The 21,091-nt window shown below is 38.2% G+C and overlaps 1 protein-coding gene across 1 annotated transcript in view; it reads right to left on the bottom strand.

Annotated features, from left to right (window-relative positions):
- Nucleotides 1–1,926: 1,926 nt before the first annotated feature.
- The window catches only part of nlgn1 (neuroligin 1), a 454,515-nt gene continuing 435,350 nt past the window's right edge, over nt 1,927–21,091 (bottom strand). Inside the window, exons 5-7 of the mRNA XM_056467952.1 lie at nt 10,773–10,985; nt 5,706–6,495; nt 1,927–5,014 (exon numbers count right to left, since the gene is read on the bottom strand). Coding sequence (XP_056323927.1) covers nt 4,183–5,014; nt 5,706–6,495; nt 10,773–10,985 — 1,835 coding nt within the window. The 3' untranslated portion in view covers nt 1,927–4,182. The remainder of the gene's footprint in view (nt 5,015–5,705; nt 6,496–10,772; nt 10,986–21,091) is intronic.

The raw sequence follows: 21,091 nt of genomic DNA, 5'->3' as shown, positions 1-21,091 counted from the left end.
GGGCAGGTTGACTTTGCATATGCATACCTGCAGCCGGGGACTGGCAAACAGAGCAGAGGGATGCTCTCTCTGGCCCATTTGTACTGTGTAGAGTTGTCATTGGTGAAGGCAGAACAGAGAGGCGAAGCCCAGAGGAGATTGTGTTCTGAACGGGAACATGTTGTCAGGGACAATGTGTGTCAGGAGTTGGCTGATCAGGAGAAGATCAGCACAGTTCTTTCAATCTTGTTCCCTTCCTTGGCTTCCCTCATTAGTTCAATGCCACTAGCTATTCACTGGCGCTTGGATATTCACTCCCAAAAGCCTGCATTTGACCTCCACACCAACTAGTAATTAATTACAGTGAGATGTAAAATACAGAATCAGAAGCAGGATTTTGGAAATGAACTCTGAACTCTTCTCATGTCAAGGCTGGCTAGGACAAACTTGCAGTACATAAAAAATATAGCTTTTAATTGATGTCACTTTTTCATGTCAGGTTTGATTGGGGCACAATGTTAAAACACTCCTTTGTTATGGAAAAGCCTCATTTTTACAAGTCCCCTTACCATTTTTTAACCCATTCAGTCAATCTCTGGATGTGGTTGCAAGCACGTTTAGCTTAGCATGAATCATTGAATCAGATTAGACATTACCATCCTGCCCAAAAATGTCAAATAAGAGTTTCTATAATGCTAATCTAAAAGTCCTCTCACCAGGAGAGGACGAATATCAGAATCAGAATCAGTCTTGATTCTGATATCGCATGAATATCATCTGAATGGTACGGTGGCCGGGAACTGCAAAACAACATTACAAAGTGTGAAACACTTTAACGAAGCTCGAGACAAATTTACATTTTGGAAAACTTTTTTTTACGTATAATGAGACACAGTTACATAGGAAAAACAATTTTATCTAGGACAAAACAAATTTACATTTTAGAAAAAAAAATTAACAAGACGCAAACCGCTTACCAGTCCCGAAACAAACTTAGAACAACAGATTCTTTATGGAAAGAGAATGTACCACACACTGGAAGTGACGCGGAATGTACCACACACTAGAAAATATCAGCTTGTGTGTGACTCTAGACACAGGTAAACACGAGTCTAAAACTTTAAAAATCATGGTTTGATCAACTGCGATAAAACACTGATTTGTCATTTAGAGCTCTTCTGAGACAATATCAGTGTGATGAGTTTGTACAAACATGTAAACGAGAGTACATGAAAACAAGTTAACTTGAGTCCACAACCAATGAACGACATATGCTGACTGATAAATAAAACAAAACCGACCTCAACGTATAGTTCTAAATAGCTCAGTTGGATAGGTCGATTGATACTCACGCTTAACTTTTGGACTTTGGTTCGAATCCCGTTGATGACATGTCATTTATAATTATTTCTCCATCTGGAAAAGGGTCACCAGTTAACACAGACACCAGTTAAACCGTAACATGATTACAGCGTACGAGTGGCCCTCGTTAAATTATTAAACACATTGATGCCGTATGTCTGGTGGTAAGACTGGGGTTTCCGTCTGGTCTGCGTCCTTTAGAAACTCCAAACACCGACCACACGTAAAGCAAAACTGCTTTAAGCTGCTCATGTGTTTGCCACAAAACAGGCAAAACAACCCTCGACCGCAGTCCATGGTCGGTCACCATGAACTTTATTTATGCCATAATCTCCACAACATGAATTTACCACGCTCACCACCAACAACAACACTTTTCTCCGCGCCACTACCGGTGTGTGGTACATTCCTTTTCCGTAAAGAATCTGTCATTGTAATTTTTTTCGGGACTGGTAAATATGTTTTGCGTCTTGTAAATTTTTTTTTCTAAAATATAAATTTGTTATGTCCTTGGTAAAATCGTTTTTCCTATGTAACTGTGTCTTATAATATGTAAAAATGTTTTCCAAAATGTACATTTATCTCCAGCTTCGTAAAAGTGTTTCACACTTTGTAATGTTGTTTTGCACTTCCTGGCTACCGTAGAATGGGTTTTAAAAATGTTTTTTAAAAAAAAAGCAGCGGAGTGTTCTTTTAACAGGTAGTTGCTGACCAGGAGGATTTGCACAAAAGCAAAAAATAGACCCTTGGTTTGTGAGAACCAAATCACCAATCTATTGCTTCTTTCTATTATCTTACGTATCATGCTGAGGGCAAAACATGTTTATCTTTATGACAAAGTTTCAGTCAAATTTTCCATAAGTAAAAATATTCTCCAAAAATTCTCAAGAGTCACCCTGAAGTGACAACTCACGGAAAAGGAACAAAGGGTTAGCATGTAGTCTGCAATGTGACAAGGCTCTGAGAAAATGAATCATGAATGCTTCGCGATTCTCTTACTCTTGCCGGCTTCAATGGCCTCGTAAGATCAGAAGGCTCCAAAATGTACTCTCTCATCAGGGGTGCTTCTGTCATTAGTCTGGGATTCATTGGCGTTGATCATTAGCTTGTAGCATGTTGCGTAACAAGGCTTTGAAAAAGTAAAATAATCAAGGATGGATAAAATCAGCAATTATAGAAAGATTTGCAGGTGAAACTGGCTTTTAGCACTAAGGATACCGACTTTGAGCACTTGCTCTGGGTATGAACCGACAAAAGTTTTGCTATCTTTTCCACCTTGCTCATTTGTCTGTCTGCTTTCTTTCTTTCTATAGCTAGCTTTAAGCGGTATGATCAAGGGCTTCGTAACATCAGAAGCCCTCCTAATACACTCTTTCATCAGGGGCCCTCCAGTCTCCAGTGTGGGATTCGCTTGTGATGATCATTCAGGGAAAGTTCTGGGTGAGAGGAGACCAATGCAGATCTCCAAGTTGTACAGAATAAATCCCTGTGTTGGTCATCGGTTGTTCAAAGCTGCGTAGGGAACTGCCTCATAAAGCACCGAAAAAAAAGAAATGAGAATCAAACATTACAGTTATGACATTTTCTAAAGTAGGGTGTTTTTGACTATTAGCAAGAGGTGAAAATAAGAACAAAACAATGTATTATAACTGAGACCAATGAGCAAATCAAAGAGTACATTAATCGTCCCACACATGGGAGCTCAAACAACAAGTGATTCACCACTATTAAAAAGTTTTACCAACACACATGTACAAAACTAGTCCTTATAACCAGGTTCACTCAAGCTATTTGCAAATGCAATCTAGTTAGCATATCCCCACCCCATCCCGTTACCATCTTCGGAACCCACCATTGTCCACCCTTCATCAGCATATTCCAATTCCTCCCGTGAGCCAATCAGAGCAGTGTTTCCTTGAACAAATCCGAATGGGGAAGAAAATGATTTTTCGTTTGTTTTAAATAATGACTTAATCAGCAGAACAGCCACCAAGCAGATAAATTGTCATGCGCGTCGTGCTAAAAATATCCAGCCTCCCTTTGAGTCCACCAGTTTCAGTATAGACAGCACTTGTGTGATGAAGCTGTATCTGCCAGGAAGCCAATAAATTCCCCGCTACGCTCTTGAGGCAGATTCCTCAGTATCAACGCCCCCCAACCAGGGCTTAAAGAGCATGGGTGCTTTGTGTACATATCTAGATATGTAAATACGTCCTATACAATAAAAGTGTTCCCCCAAAAATAAATTGACAAAAAGAATTCAAAGACATTCAGTGAATGTCTCTATTGTGCATATTCTTGAGGATTTTTCCCATAGTATTCCGCATTCTGCAGCAGAAGGAGAACACATGCCCAAATTAGGTAAGCAACATCTCCCGTCTGCTTTGAAGAGAGTAATCTACAATCCAGTGCCCCGGGAAAACAATATGTTTCCTTTTGTTTACAAAGGGCCTCCCACACGTCATCTCTTCTGTGCTTCCATCGTTTTCTCTCCGGGTAACTGAATCAAACCATTCCTCAAAGAATCCCAGACTGATAACTGTTTCCAGGAAATGGCCCTGGTTTTGTCACAATATAAGGGTAAAAAATCTCTGTTTGTTTGTCATTACATCAGAAATAGTTGTCACTTTTTTTGTCTTTTTTCGCCTTTAATAAAAAAATGATAGTTTTGCTCTCGAGGAACTAAAATCCGCATCGTTATTTCCGTTTTCTCTGAGTACCTGGAGTAAAGATATTCCTTGACTCAGTGCAATCCCCCTCGTCCATTGTCACACCTGTACTCCACATTTACGGGAGTGTATGTGTGTGTGTGTATGTTTGTGTTTGAGAACATGTCTGTGGCTATACTCTAGTGGTGGAGTGTGAATGAGGGTGTGGATGGGGCAGGGTGTTATTCTGTCCACTGGAGTAACTGTTGAAGGGGTGTAAGGAGGTGAGGCCTGGCATGCTGTTGGGTATCATAGTGATGGTGTTGGGGGTCATGAGAGGTATGTCGTCTGGCGAACGGCGCATGGCGAGTGTGTAATCGGGTGGGCAGGCAGTTCTCAGGACCACCTCATGCGGGTGCATAGCCTCCCGGCACTCCCGCTCCAAGTCGCTGTGTTTCATTTGCAGAGACATAATCTCCTCTTCTTGTGTGTGGGGCAGCTCATTAGCTGTGGTCCTCTGTGGGCTACAACGTCGGTGGACCTCGTGCCTTCGCTTGTCCTTCTTGTAGTAGAGTGCGGCGAATGCCAAGATGTTGAGGAACAGCAATGAAGCGCCGACAGCAATAGTGACACTTAGTTCAGTGGAGTAGTCCCGCTGGTCAACTAAAAAGGGTTGGTTCTGGTTCTGGTTGTGGCTGTCCTGCGTTTCAGTAGGAAACGGCGTAGGGTAGGGTCTCTTGGTGTTGACCGGGATCTTCTTTGGTGTACGGGGAGTGACCTCAGGTGGAGGCAACTTGGTGGTGGAAATTATCTGGCTGACCTCGTTGAGGCTGTGGAGATGAGGCACCAGCTCTAGCCATAAGTTGACCTTATTGGCACGGTAATGTTCCTTGACACGGGGCTTCAAGCCGATGTGCAAGTAAAGCTGGTCCTTTTGGTTGTAACGTGTCCAGGCCACCTCCTCAAAACGGTTAGGCTTGGTGTGGATGAACTTGGTGTCTTGCGGAACTGGCTGGTTGGGGTCACTGAAAGATAAAAGGAAGATTTCAATACTCCCCACGCAAAATATAACTTTTACAATTCTTCTTTCAGAATTGCACATAGATATGGAGCATTCAATAAGCCAAAAATCCACATCCCATTACAGTTAAGTCTTAGGTAGTGCCTGGAGACCCCTGATATTCTCTCAATGCTCATTAGGGTCTCCTGACACCTGCTTTAAAATTACCAAGAATTGGTATGAGAGAAGAAATTACACGTTTGCACACAAAGTGATTTGTTGTCCTCCAGTGAGATCATTATGATTCTAGGTAGCAATGTCATATAAACACTAAACTCACTCTAAGTGATTATCATTACTTTAGTCGCTGCATTACAGCTAAATTGAAGCAAACTAAGTAGCTGTTACATAAAAAGCAGTTACAAAAATGTAATGTAGCATAACCTTGGGAATCTTAAGTATTTTTGAGTGAGAATGCATTAACAAACAATTAACCAATGATTAAGCCTTAGCAACCCTGTTGCACTGTTTCCCGGCAACAACTGGGTATTGTACTGTAATCAATAGCTCTCAAGTTATGAGACTCATTGGTGGTCTGACATCAAAACAAATTCACATTCACAATCTGTTTTTGTTTCTGAATCCCAACTAATAGCCATATTGTTTGCCTCTAGGCTTAGTGATTATAAACAATGTCCTGTTGTTTTGAGACTTACCCAGTCTTGGCAAAGTTGGTCCAGTAGGTCATTACGACTGCACTAAGCATAACATCATTTTTGGAAAAGTTGCATGGGAAAAGCTCAGTTGGACCAATCATGGGCAGCCCAAACACATAAGGGATCTCATCGCCATGTGCAGCATCAGCCCAGGGTGGCACCTGCTCTGTTTGGCAGTGATGGTAGAAGGCATAAAAATAAGTAGGTGAGCCAAAGCTAGAGTGTAGGTCTGCTGTGGCCACTGCTGGTGCAACCCACTGATGATCTGTGAAGAGTGCCAGCAAGGTCTTTCTTCTAGTCTCTGGGTTGTGGCGGTCAGCCCAGTCAGTGTACATAAATTTAATGGTCTCCCGCAGAATGTCCTTCCCCTCAGGGTAGCCATATAAATCATCCACAAAACTTGACACGGCATAGTCAAAATCGTTGGCCTGAACACCGTTCTCGTTGTCCACTATGAGTTCCACAAATTTCAGTCCCTCGCCTTGGTTGACGCCCAGCATGATGTCATAGTTGAGGAATTCTCCTTGTTCCATGAGGATCTGAGGGTCATCGGGTATAACATCACCATCAATTACAGGTCCAAAGGCGATGTGGTAGCGAGCAGGCTGGATGTCCTGCTCTACTAGTTCTTTGTAGTGTTTTTTCTGTAGGCACTCAACCATCTCCACTGTATCTTTGAGGTTGCACCCCACCTTCTTGGCCAGCATGCGGGCATACTTTGCCGGCTGGAAGCTGACTGCCCAGCTGGACAAGGCTGTGCCACTTTGGGCTATTGCCCTTTGGAAAAGACCTGTATGGGAGAAATAAGACAGAATCACAAACAGAGCAACCACGAGATGCTACAGTGGGGTCCACACATCTGAGACCACTAATGCTTTTTTTTATCTCAAAATAAATGCTAAACTTTTTTCTTTTCTTTACAGGTTCAAATAAAAAACATGAAATGCAGATTTCCAATGTGACCTTAGACATTTGGACCCCTCTGTAGGCTATTTATACACAAAGTGCTCCTTAGTATGCAAGCTGGAGGAAATGAACACATCCTGGTTTAGCTGTTTTTATGCTAATCTTAAATGGTTTGGGAAAACAGGCAATGCAAGTAAACATGCTAATGCTGATGAACTTCAACTCTTCAAAGAGCTGATCAACATTTCAATTTACCATGTAATTTTAGCATGGAACTTTAGATATTTTTTTAGAATTTGATTACAACTCATCAACAATCATTAGCTGTTTGCAATCTGTACACCCCTATCACCTATACCTGTAGACGTCAGGAAAATTGACCCATACCATTAAAGAAAAGCAGATATCATACACAAATGCCAAAACAAAAAAGCAAGTGAGTGAGCAGGGGTGAAAGTGTGCGTGTATGAGAGAGACAGACAGATAGAGAAAGAGAAAGAAAAATTGAGTTACTCTGTTACCATGACAACTCCTGGGATCTTAGTCTTAGCAGTGCAGTTATGAGTAAAATATATATATATATATATATATATATATATATATATATATATATATATATATATATATATATATATATATATATATAAACACATGGAAATGAAATAGAGATAAGAGGATGCTTCAGTTCACATTTCAACAAAATGGTGACAATTGTGCTCAGAATGAACACATGTATGTATTTGCGAATGATGAACACACTGATAAACTAAAATAAAAAGGCTAAATAAAATATAAAATTCTTTATTAAATTCCAAATTGCACACTTTGCCTCTGGTTAAAGCAATCACATAACACACTAAAGTCTCTGCCATGGTATCTCTGGGTTCATTTGAATGATAGTGACAACCTTAAAGTGCCAGGAGACCTCTTCACAAAGCAATCTTCCAAGCAGAGAGACTCAAAAAAGGAATTAATGTATTTACCCTTTTTGTGCCAATGGAAGGTGAATGCTGTATTTGGACAGTGCACTCATGGTGTGCCTGCTGATGTGAATGGGCTTGACTAAATTAAGATGGGAACATGAAACGACCCAGAGAAATTTAATTTATGTAAACACTGATACCAGGTCAAATGGAGAGAGTTAGCAGCTTAAAGCATGATGGGAAATAAAATTTGGTTGGGCTGATGAAGAAACTACTGTGCTACTTGAACTGTCACATTACACAAGCATTTAGAAACAAAATTTGTTGGTATTTTTTTTGTCAAACATAGCACAAGTAAACACATCATGCAGTTTTTAAATTAAGGTTTTTAATATTAAGGAAAACAAAATTAAAATCTACATAGCCCAGTCTAAAAAAAGTGTTTGCCCTTGTTAAAACATATCTCTAGTTATCACACTTGTGTTAAACTTTCCTAGCCATACTCAGGTCTGATTATTGACACACTTGTTTGCAATCAACAAATCACTTAAATAGGACCTGCCTGAAAAAGTGAAGTAGACCAAATGATAGCTTCAAAAGCTAGACATTATGCAGAAATCCATAGGAAATCAAAAACACTGAGAAAGTAAATGATTAAGATTTATCATTCTGGAAAAGGTTATAAAGTCCATTCTATAGCTTTGGGACTACAGCAAACGACAGTCAGAGCCAGTATCTACAACTGGCAAAAAACATGGACCAGTGAACAACCTTCTCTGGAGTGGCTGGCTGACCGAAATGAGCAGAGCAACACCTCATCCAAGAGGTTACAGAAGACCCAGCAACAACATCCAAAGATCTGCAGACCTTACTTGCCTCAGTTAAGGTGTTTTCATGTTGACTCAACCATGAGCAAGAGACTGGGTAAAAATGGTTTGCCTTGCAGAGTTCTAAGACAAAAACCACTGCTGAGCAAAAAACGGTTTGCCAGAAATTTGTCTGGGACCATTTCATTTGGGGTACTTGTGGCCTATTGGTTAGGGAGTTAAACCTCCTGGTCCCGGCAGGAATTGAAGAAGGGGATAGTGAAAAAAAAAACACACTCCTCTATGTGGTTCTATACCTATACCTCTTGTATACCTAACTGAAGTTTCCTTGAGCCAGGAACCTAACCTGTAATTGCTTCCTGGATAGCTGCCCAATAGTCCTGTGCCGATGTGTATGCTGTGTCCTTTGTCTGGGTGTGCTTTTCACTTCTGACTCATGTGTGTGTGGACTTGGATGGGTCAAAAGCAGAGAACCAATTTTGAGTTTGGGTAACCAAACTTGACAATACTCAGTACACAGTTATTTCAGAAAAGAACATGATACCAACAGTAAAATGTGGTGGTGGTAGAGTGATGATCTGGGGCTGTATTGCTGCTTTGGGATCTGGAAGACATGTTGTGATAAATTAATTTTGCTGTGTACCAAAATATTGTGAAGTAATATATCAAGCCATCTGTTAGTCAGGTAAAGCTGAAGCAAAATTGGGTTCTGCAGCAGGACAATGAGCCAAAGCACAGCAGCAAGGTCATTTCTGAATGGCTGAAGAAAAGCAAGATGAAGACTTTGGAGTGGCCTAGTCAAAGTCCCGACCTGAATTCAATTGAGATGCTGACCTTGGTTCAGAAAGGTGGTTCATGCTCAAAACCCCTCCAATGTGGCTGAATTACAACACTTCAGCAATGGGAGTGGGCCATAATTCCTCAACAGCACTGTAACAGGCATACTTTAAGTTATCGAACATGCTGGATTAGAGTTGTTGCTTCTAAGGGTTGCCCAGCCAGTTATTAGGTTTAGAAGGCAAACACTTTTTCACACAGGGTCATGTAGTTTTGTATATTTTTTTCCTTAATAATAAAAACCTTCATTTCGAAATTTCATTATGTGTTTATTTGTATGATCTTTGACTAATATTTTAATTTGATTGATGATTTGAAACATTAAAGTGTGACACTCTTGCTGAAAAAAATACAAATAAAAGAAATCAGTACAACACTATATATTAGGGGTGCAACAATACAGATTTCTCATGGTTCGGTTTGGTTTTTGGTTGTAGGTTATGGTTTTGGTAGGGTTAGGTATATTATATATTCAGTAAAAAATTGTCATTGTCAAATAAAAATAAAAGAAAATAAAACTACAAGCAAAATACAAAATGAAGTCAATAGAGTATAAATAATACTAAATTAAGCAGTTGTCTTTCAGGTTTTTTATGTACTTAATAGTAGATTTTACTTACATAAACTACAAAATATCAAATAAGATACTGCATATATTCTTCACTGAATAAATTAAAGAAAGATTAACTATTACTGGGCTAGCTATTCAGTCAAGTGACGGGTGATTTCATTATCTTTTGCTGCTTGATTAATATAAAAAAAAAAAAACAGCAGAAATGAAATGTTTTTACTTCAAGATGGAGCACAATGAGAAAGTTACAGACAACTCAATTTCCAGAATGTTTACATCCCAAGGCATAACCAATTGAATGCTCATCAAGTCAGATAGGTAGACATAATTATTGGTCATAACTGAATAATAACACTGAGAAGCAAAACTTAATTTGCATGTCATAACTTTCATTCAGCTGTTCAGATGAACACACACTCGGACATACGGCTTACTTCATTTTCATGTGAAAGTGTCTCCTACTTTTTTGCTCACTAATAGGACATTTACTCATGGTGAGCCATGTTTCAGCACATGGATATGCATACAGAACCAGTTAAGAGAGTAAATAAAGGAATGGGGAAGATGCTAAATACAATTTTTCAAATTTAACGCAAAACTGGAAAACCACAATGTCCACATGTTCCCCACTATTCTCTCTTATACAGTAAAACAATTATACAAAACTATATTTTAGCTACTGTTATTAAAGAGCTAACATAAGCACCTCATATTTCATATTTAATCATTAATTTACTTATTTAGATTCTTTTTGTTATATGATTTGTTATATGATTTATTCATGTTTTATAACTGGAATATTCTGAACTATTGGTTTTTACAATTTTAAATGCAAACATTGGTAGTTCAACCAAAAAAAAAAAAAAAACAGACATGAAACTTCAACCATTACTAAAAACCAACTAACCAACCACACAACCAACAAAACAAACAAAAATGTATAAATGAGCTCATAACACAAACAGTTGTCGCATGCAAAAAAAAAAAAAGTCAAAAGTTGTACCTTTGGTTGAATTGCTCCAACGGTTACCTTCAGAATAATGGGAAACAGTCAGCAGGTTGACACAGGAGGCCCCGGCCCCAGACCCAAATACAGTAATGCGTAAAGGGTCACCCCCAAAGAAAGCAATGTTTTCACTTGTCCAGCGCAGGGCCTGGATTAGATCTAGAAGTCCATAGTTTCCTTTGGCAGCTTGGTCTCCCGTGCTCAAAAAACCTGCAGAAAGAAGAAAGCATCGAATGAATTATTGTGTGCATTGACGTGCAACTTTTAAAAAACCATTCAAACTCTGAAAGCTATTGAAATGCTCAATAACAAACTGCAGCTAAAAGTATATCAGAGAAACTGAGACATTCTTGCACATCTCTCCAAATACTTTTTCTAACATCTATGAAATATTCACCTCAGGAGAGCTCATACAAACAGATTTTAAAAGTTGTTTATTTCTTGGATTTCATGGTAGGCCTCTGCTCCCCTGGCAGACAATTGTAAGTTTTTATATTTTGGATTAATGCTGTATGTTATTAATATTTTTACCATTATTATAAAATTATAAAATGCTATATACATTATTATATAATTATAAAAAAAATGTGTGGGGGGGGGGTAAAATCAAGCAAACATTTGGGGACCTATCATATACACGGTGCAATAAGGTGCAAGACCGGTTTGGCACGATTTGTTGCTATTTTCGGACTAGCGCAATTTTCACGTTTTGCACCACATTGCTTAAATAGAAAATCTATTTATCCCTCTTTGTGGACTCGTGCCAGTCTAAAAAAGAGGTGTGTTAAGGCACGTTGTTTGCGTGGTGCTATTTTGAGAAACTAAAATAGACCGCACCATTGATCAACTGAAAGCTGGTCTAAAGTCCAGCGCAGGGCGCGTTAGTTATGCGCCTATGCGGGTCCAAACGCTTACACATTGCTTAATACACACAGGATGTACAGCAATACACACATATCTTTACATATAAATAAAATAACAATAAAGGATTAAAATGTTATAAAAAAATATATAATTTTCTACATAAATATAAAAACCACTACCTCCATGCCTCATCTCGGGGGGCTTTTCTGTTTATTCATGTCAATTTGCATTTGTATAACGTTATTATTACTTTGAGTATTATTTATTAAATGCATATTTATATTTGTTTGAATAAAAAACAAGTTTAGATTTGTCTACTTGTCGAGTTTTGGAGACGTTTGTGTCACTATATGGGGCATTAGAATATGACATGTGTTTGGATAGCCTATAACTCAGTTTTTTGACCACACTTCGTTATTATTGTTCATTTATTTTTTTGCTGGAAATTAGAACTGAATTTAGAAATAGTTTAGCGACAACAAGAACAAGCACTTAACAAACGAAATTAAATATGTAGGCATAATGGGTGTCCACAAAAGTAAATGAGTAAAGTAAAGAGAAAGTAAAGAGGCCAAATGGAGGGTCGTTCTTTATCCTTGTGCTGCAGATGGTCTGTTTAACTGTTTTCTCACTAGTGAAGCGTTCAGTTTTTTCCCTTACAAAGTCCGCCATGAAATAACAAATGTGCCATGGCATGACGCATCTGACTCTTAAAGGGAATGAGAGGTGATACTGTGATTGGTTGAATGCACTTTATGCTCAAAACACATCAACACTCATTAAGAGAATAAGCACAACCCTGTTAGACTTGGCACCAGGGTGCAGACACAATTTTTTCCCATCCTTAAATAGCAAAAGTGGATTCGGATATGCCCTTAATGCTTTTGTGCCATGAACTTTAGACTTTGCACCTACATTGTTATATAAACAGAGCCCAATGTGAAAATGAAATTCTTCAAAACCAAAAGAGATAAAAGAAAAAAGGGCAAAATGTAAAGCAGCCATCTTTTCAAAACAAAATATACAGATTTTCATGCATTGATGAAACTGCATGTAACCTTCACAGAGTAGATAATCCCATGACGAGTGCAACAAAGATTCAAGGAGAATAAAGTGAAATAAACTTAATCACAATGTAAACATGTAGAAAGAAAACAGTTGTTCTGAGTGGATTTGACATACAATATTATTGTGTTAGCTTGCTAAAGTTGTGACATACTAAAAAAAAACACGCTGAACGCAAACTCCACTGAAATTAGTGGCGAGTAAAGAATCTTGTAAACAATCTGTAAGCAGTACAGATTACACAGCTATTTGTAAAACCTTCCAAATCAAGTCAGTCACAAGGTTTTGTTTTTGTTTGAGAACCTGTATCGCTTATAATAGAACCTGCATCTTGTTTATATACACTATGAACTGCAGCTACGCTAATTATTCTCTTTATTCTCCATTTCCACCTGAGGATACTCTTCCTGAGGCTCTTAGACTATGCAGTCACTGATTCGATCCAAGACCAACGACGAGATAATCCCAAGGTTTCCATATCCTGGACCAGGCCGTATCCTGAGCAGCTACTGTGGTGGTCATGGAGGAGTGGAACATGAGACTGATTCCTGTGACGCTCCAGAGACAGACGAGTCTTCGCTGAGGCCAGCTTCCAGCCTCCGCCGCTGAGACTGCAGCTCTGCACAAGACGTTTGGCCAACGGAGAAATTATAATGGTCGTGCCCAACTGAGTCTGGTTTCTCTCAAGTTTTTTTTTCTTCACTTTCGCCAATTAGTAAAGTTTTTTTTTCCCTCTCTGCTGTCGCCACTGGCTTGCATGGTTCGGGATCTGTAGAGCTGCGCATCGTTGGATTTGCTCTTCAGTGTTTGGACTCTCAGTAGTGATTTTTAAACCACACTGAACTGAGCTAAACTGAACTGAATTTAAATACTAAAAACTGAACTACACTGTTCCAATTTACTATGACCTTTTATGTGAAGCTGCTTTGACACAATCTACATTGTATAAGCGCTATACAAATAAAGGTGAAAGGTGAAAATTGAATTGAATTGAATTATAAGTACCTGTATAAAACAAGGCAGCTCTCCATATTTTGAAACTAAGCTTCTATTATTGCATGTTAGCGGTGCGATTCTTAGCTCTGAACTGCATTAATCAACAAAACACTTCTGTGGTTTTGATATTAACGTTGCTTTGTCTTTTTTAAAAAAAGGTTTGTTCTTTTTCCTTGGTTTGGTCAGCCAGTGGAACCGCAGCTCTCTGGGGTCACTAGATGTTGTTTTACCCACTTAAGCACACTCAAATTAATAGAAAAGTTTGCGGCATTACTTTACAAGTGTCAGTGAAAAAAAAAGTCATGATTACACAGAAAGTGGTGCATTTTAATGGAAAACTACTCACTAACTACTTTACTATAGTAGCTTATCTAGGGAATATACAGTTTTTACATCCCAGCGGTGCTTAAGGAATACCAATTGTGTGCATGTTCGCTGAAAAGATGACCGTTTGGGTTCTTATAATTACCCTCGCAGTCCCAGAACACATGGAAAATAATATAACAATACAACAATTGCTTTACAGTAAGCTCATTTACAGATGCAGATGACAAAGAAGCAAGAGACTCCAAAATTACTTGGACCCTGTACACAAAGCATACCCACAAATCCATCTGACCCTTCCTCCGCTACCTTCTTTTTGTTAATTGAGTTCTTTATTGGATTTAATTAATCTAGTTGTGTTGCTACATCAGAAAGTTGATCTCCTGGAAGTGGCCGGTGAATACAAGCACGCATTTAATTGATTCCATTTAGCCAAGGCAGTGTGCAGAGCAAATCAAAAAGACCAGGCACAGACTGGAAAATGATTAGCAATCAAATGGCAGGCTGTCAGGTGCTCATGCCTGCGGCGCGGAGCCGTGAGCACATTTGGCTGCTAACGCAGGCAGGCAGCGGCCCACTTTCAATCCTCATGCATGCAGAGAGGTGCAATCCAATCATGGAGGAACAAAAAAAGGCCTCCCTTAGCTCGGACAGTGAATTGTCTGGGCTTGTGAATGGAAGTGTGTTTGGTACAATGTGGAGAAACAGATCCACAACAATGCGCTTTAATGAGACAGGCAATAATCATGGATTTTTTTTTTTTATAACACAGCAGTCGAGGACAACGGCTCTGAATTTGCTGTGTAAGTGGTATTGGCTCATTTCTGAGATTCAGGGTCAGCTGAACACTGTCCATGGCACCTTGGAATGGAACAATATTTCTAGGGATGCGCATTTCTATTGCTTCCTAGAGATTTATAGAACAGTTTGTTGTGGTTCCTCAAATCTGATTGGCACAGAGGTAGGACTGGTAGATTAATCAAAGGCAATGTTCATGCGCATTGTGTCAGTAAAACTGGTTCTAGTAAACTTCCAGCATCTGCTTTCTGATAGAGAAGCCCTTCCTACACAGACTCGTAGGTGTCACAAGCAGTAGCTGGAGTACCCACCAGACTCACTAGAGCAGTAAGGATCACACTCAAACCTGGCCGGCTGGTGTCCTGCATAGTTTAGCTTCAACTTCTTTCAACACACCTGCCGGGAAATTTCTGGAATACCTAGAAAGAACTTGATTAGCTGTTTCTGTTGTGTCTAATTGGAGTTGGAACTAAACTCTGCTGGACAACGGGCCTCCAAGATCGATTCTGGGCCCTAAATATATATGTACACTCAACCAGCCATTCACTACACATCCCACCATGCTTTGCGATAGTTCAGATTCTGATTTCCTGCTGCAGCTGTTATCAATCTGGACACTGACACAATGCAGATCATTTACAAATTTCACACAAAACATTTAAGCACCAAAGACTAGGGCTGTGCAATTAATCGAAAATCCGGTTTCGTTTTCGGCTTCTAACAATTATGAAAACCCATTGTAATAACGATCTATATTATTTCTTGTTGTTGCACAATTTGAACGTCTTTTTGATTCAATCAAAATATTTCTTGTCATTGCATGCCTGCGTGCTGCAGTGCGCGGCGTTTTCAACCTCTGAACACGCACCGCAAGTAGGCTTGTTTATGGAGCTTACCATGGGAACAGCAAGGATGGTGAACGTGGATGAGACAGAGGGAATCAGCAATATAAACATACCGGGTAATAAGATGCGTTTTAGTGGATCGAATCACAGGTAAACAAGGGATGCATTCCTGTTCAAAACTGGCATTTAAATTGTATTAAAAAGTCTTTTGTTCACATCAGAACATGGTGAGCTCTAGGCCTACTTCTCTGATCTTTTAATATAATATTGCAAAAAAAAAAAAATAATATTAACAATCATGAACTTTTTTGTCAACGTTTGTAGAGTTAGCACTAAAGCAATTAAATACTTTATGAATATGTTATGCATTAAGATTTACGTCCTTTATTTCCAATGAGTTCTTATTTCCTAGTACAGAATTTATACTGTTTTATAGTTTTAATGTGTATATTATTTACACTGTAGTCTTCATTTAAATGTTAGATAAATATTTTAGAACATCAAAAGTATTTACACTGGGTAATTTATGAATAAAATTATAATGCAAAGGATTAGAAAGATGATGCAAAAAATGTATTAACCGCATTCATGACTTTATCCATTAAATAAAATATGCACATTACTCTAAAAACAAACAAAAACAAACAAAAAACAAACAAACAGTAAAATAATTTGAGCTGCAAGAGTGCTGTTGTTTAAGTAAATTAAGCAGCTTTACCATATTGCAAAAATATATAATATTTGTATTCAGATTTATTAAGTTTTTTTAAAAGAAAATTAAGTGTTAAATTTAAGACATTTATTAATAATAAAAATATAGGCAGCCTACAGAATTACATTTTAGAGTGTATGAACCAGTATGGCAGCTGTTGTTTTTAACAGCCATATAGTTATGTCATGTGTCCAGGTGATGATACACAGGGCAACTTTTTGAGCAGTGTTGGTGTACAATCTATGTTGCTTGGCTAATTTGCTGGTGAAAAAAATAGAAATGTAAGTTATTTTGTATAGATGTATACATGATGTGCCACCATGAAACTAAAACAGGTATAGCAATGAATACTTTTTACTTAAGTACATGTTTCAGGCCATACTTTTACTTAAGTACAAAAACTGCAGTCAGTACTTCAACTTTTCAAGTCGTTTTAAACATGAGTATCTGTACTTCTACTTGAATAAAGGATGTGTGTACTTTTGCCATCTCTGGCAGGGGCAATATAGAATATAAACCTCACTTACTTTTTTATTATTTTCATTACCTGTTCTTCAGCTAATGCTAACTCACTCACTAATTCTTCCATTTCTACCTTTCCCCACAAAGTTACTAACATTCAAATACGGAGTGCTCAACAAGGGAGGTTGCTTGTCAATGACAACCAACCTAAACTCTTACATGTATATGGCAGTGGGTTCTCCATCAGGTGTTATCCACTTCATAACAGAAATCAGGAAACTAAGATTCTTTCCTCTTTAAAAAAAAAAAAAAAAACATACAGTAACACTGAAAGAGGGTAATTTTCCATCAGCAGTTCACTAAAAAATACAATAACTTAGCAGGCAACATCTTGTTTTTTCACCAAGAGGCAAAGAGTCTGTTTCTAGAACCTTAACCCTACCTGTTCCTTTACGGTGGAATAAGCTGCCAACCTTCACTCAAACTTCTTTTCATAACAAGTTGAAAACACCTCTTCAATAAGCACTTAACCAGCCCACACTTTTAAACCAATGCATTTTACGGACACTCAAATAAAATAATCTGTTAAACGCAAACATCCATCAACCTCTTCAAATCAAGTATCCTACACTTTTGTACTGTGGTAACCTAAAGTCCTACGATGAAAGTCATACTTGGATAGGTGCAAACAGTAAACTGAAATCAAATTGAGACTCTTTGGCTTCCAAAGTTAAATCCTCAACTAGATAAAAAAAGCCACAAAGAGACTTATTTCCAAGTGTCATGTCTTTTAACCAATTCCTCTTAGAGCTCCAGCAGATGGTTTGAGATGTTAAATTAATCTCAGTTTTGACTGGAGAAGGCCAGAAAAGATACAAAAGAACATTATCAATAAAATAAAAAGGGAAACTGGATCCCCAAAAGCAAAGTGAGAAGTGACAGGAAGAGAAAAAGGCATTATTGTACGCTCCTTTCAGGGTTACAGATGAAGAGAGGCGGCAGCAGCAGGTTTACTCCCAGAGATGTTGCATTAGAACATTTGCCAGTTCTCTCTCTCTCTCTCTTTCTCTCTAAAAAAGAAATGTCGCAGCCAGACCGTTGGCGTTTTATTTGTCTGTTCTGCCTCTACTCACCCGGCAGCGAGACAAATTGGTCCTCCTGTTGTATTTGTGTCCCTAAAAATATTTACAGTGTGACAACACCTTCGTACTTTCTCTTCCCATCACAGAATCATCATCCATTTCAGGGACTTCAAGACAAAAAGCAGATGCCATCTGTTCCAATACCACAGGCTGGGACCAAGTTTCAAAACGGCAAGAGGCAGACGAAGTGAACTGCCAAAAGTTGGTTTGGAAAGGTTAGTCACTAAAATGATGTCGCTGCCTCAAGTGGTAATTAGCTGAACTGCATGCTGATAATTAAGGAATGAGGCACAGTGACCACAGATGGTATGAATAACTGGCTCAGAGCATTGTCTCCGTCAAAGGAGATTAATACACTAGAGGTTGGCAAAGGCTCCCGACAGGATCCACTACAGGATCCCGACTGAATTTGACTTGACAGACCTATTCCTGTCTTGACTGCTTTGATATGCAGAATCCGAAACCTGAAAACTGCTGCTCCAGGCAAAATACACAGTTTTATTCAAACATTTTTTTTCTTAGGGATATTACATTAAAGTAACCCACTTCCTTCTAGAGAGAGAGAGATAGAGAGAGAGAGAGAGAGAGAGAGAGAGAGAGAGAGAGAGAGAAATCCATCTCTTTTATTTCCCACCTCTCCAAGGAGGATGGATCACTGACATGCTGAACGCCTTTCATGTGGATATTTTGTGAAAAATAAACACTAATAAAAAATAAATGCCTTTAGAGTTTGCAACATTACGATCGAAACAATGCAGTCCAAACAAAAGCTGCAGCAGGGTAATCTTCCCAGTGTAAATATACTGTAGGTAATGAAAGTTAAATGTACATTTCAATAATAGAGCGGATCACTGCATTATACCTGAGAGACTGGATGTTGCATTATTTAGCATATATTACAGCTGTCAGATTCTTATCAGGTTAACATCCTTGTCATATCTCATTTCAGTGGACTGAGTACATGAAATTACCTCTAGGTAAGGCCTACGGTTTGCTGACTTGGATGAACATGCTGCAATTGCAACTCAGCACACATTTTTGTCAAATAATGTAGCATAACATTACTTAGTATTAAAAAAAAACAATTATCTACAAATCTACAAACCTACATAAATACCATAAATACCACAAATATGCCTACATAAACTAGGTATAACTGAATCAATATTTAGCGCATAACATAGTAACATAATCTAACAAAACGAATCACAAACATAATGCCACGTCCACAAGTATTTTTATAAACTCCACATATCTCAACATGAAAATGAATAAGCACACAATGATGCAGTCAAGAACATGCCAAACCAACAGGTGGCGATCTAACTTTAGGCATAAAGCCATGCCGACCAATCAGAGGCCGGCAAAGGATCTGACGTCAACAAAGGAGAAAATAGAACACACACCAATGTCATAACGTAAAATGCCACATGACAACACTACACTGAAAAAAAATATTCAAAGATGATTTACTCAATTTTTTTTACGTTAAATGTTTGTAAACAATTTATTTGGGCTGAATTTAACCTTAAACATTATTAAATTTAATTTGTTTGCTTAAATTCAACACAAATAAATAGTTTGCAACGGTTTTGCATGCAACACTTTTTTCAGTGTACCAGTTAATGAAAATGTTTACTCTCGTAAGAGTTTCGGCCATCTGATATTGTGTGTACATGTGGATGACCGCATAGAACCACATGTTCATGAGTATAGAGCTCGACAAGACCTATTGTAACATATCCCACATGTAAAAGATAACATATTTCACACATACCACACAATGTAAAGTAACGTGAAACATCAGAACATAACAAACATTATTCAGACATAGACCTATTTTCGATGTAGAACATAATTAAGCATAACAAATCGGGTCTTTGGAGTGCTTAATTCTGATTGGTCAATCAAAACATTGCAAGGTATGTTATTCCAAGATAACAACCATTGAAACTAATAACACAGGCTTGACTGGGTAACATGAATAATCTTGACCATTACTCAATATATTAGTACACTATAAAACCCGAAAAGTTAAGGTAACTCAAACCATTTGAGGAAACCGATTGCAACAAACAATTTAAGTTCAAAAAATAATCCTAATGAATACTGTGAACTTAATCCATTTAAGTAAACAATAGAATCTGAGCACAGTAAAACCCAATAAATGAAGAAAACTCAAACCAACGGAGTACTGTAAAACCCAATTTAAGTTAAAGTAATGAGGTATCTAAGTAACTCATCACCTTCAACACTGAGTTCAAAACTCTTTTCAAATGAGTAGAATTAACTTTCAGTAAATTTTGAGTTAGCTACACTCAGTTCATTTAATAAATTTGACTGTTGGGTTTTAGTGTAGACTTATCTGTATTGGTACCATGTGACTTGTGACTTAATAATACGTAGATTAGTGTAGGCTGAATTCTTTCTACAAGCTTAATTTTTAATGAAAGAGTTGACCACAGCTCAGATCAATGTTTTGTGTCATGTAATTGTGTCTAGCTTTGTAATATGCAAGATAATGTACATCTGTTGTTTTCACTGAATAAAACACTTTAGGCTTAAATTGGCTGATTAGACTGTCAGGCTTTATTCGCAAACATATTCTAACATAACATATAACCTTCGTTGGCAAGTAGAGCTTATGGTCGGATGTGGAAGCGCCGTTTAAGGGTTCAGTACTGTGTTAATTACATTAGGTGCTTGCTGAGTAGCATTGGGAGCCTAATGAAGGCTAATGTAAATACTTGCTCTTCACTTATTCCACTTGGCTAACTTTGCTTAAGAGATGCACAGCATCCCCTTACAGGGCCAAACAACTGCTGTGAATCTCTAGCAGACACCATAAACTGCCGCAACCTGCAATCCATATGGTTGTTTCTTAGATTTATATTTGTCCAAGTGAACAACCTATGAATGGAAGTTGATAGTTAAATAAAATAAGACTTTGAATAGATACAGTAGGTGACCTTATAAATGAAACACGTTTTCAAAATAAAATAAGTTCAGGGTTAGCATACAGAGAAGATACAGCGCATGTTAAGTTATTTATAATGGTTTTAAATAAATCTAATTGGCTATATTATGAGCAACTGCTAACTGGTGTTA

Source organism: Danio aesculapii, chromosome 11 (assembly GCF_903798145.1).
Source record: "Danio aesculapii chromosome 11, fDanAes4.1, whole genome shotgun sequence".
NCBI lineage: Eukaryota > Metazoa > Chordata > Actinopteri > Cypriniformes > Danionidae > Danio > Danio aesculapii.
The sequence above is the reverse complement of the archived record's forward strand: the minus strand, read 5'-3'. Positions and strand labels throughout refer to the sequence as shown.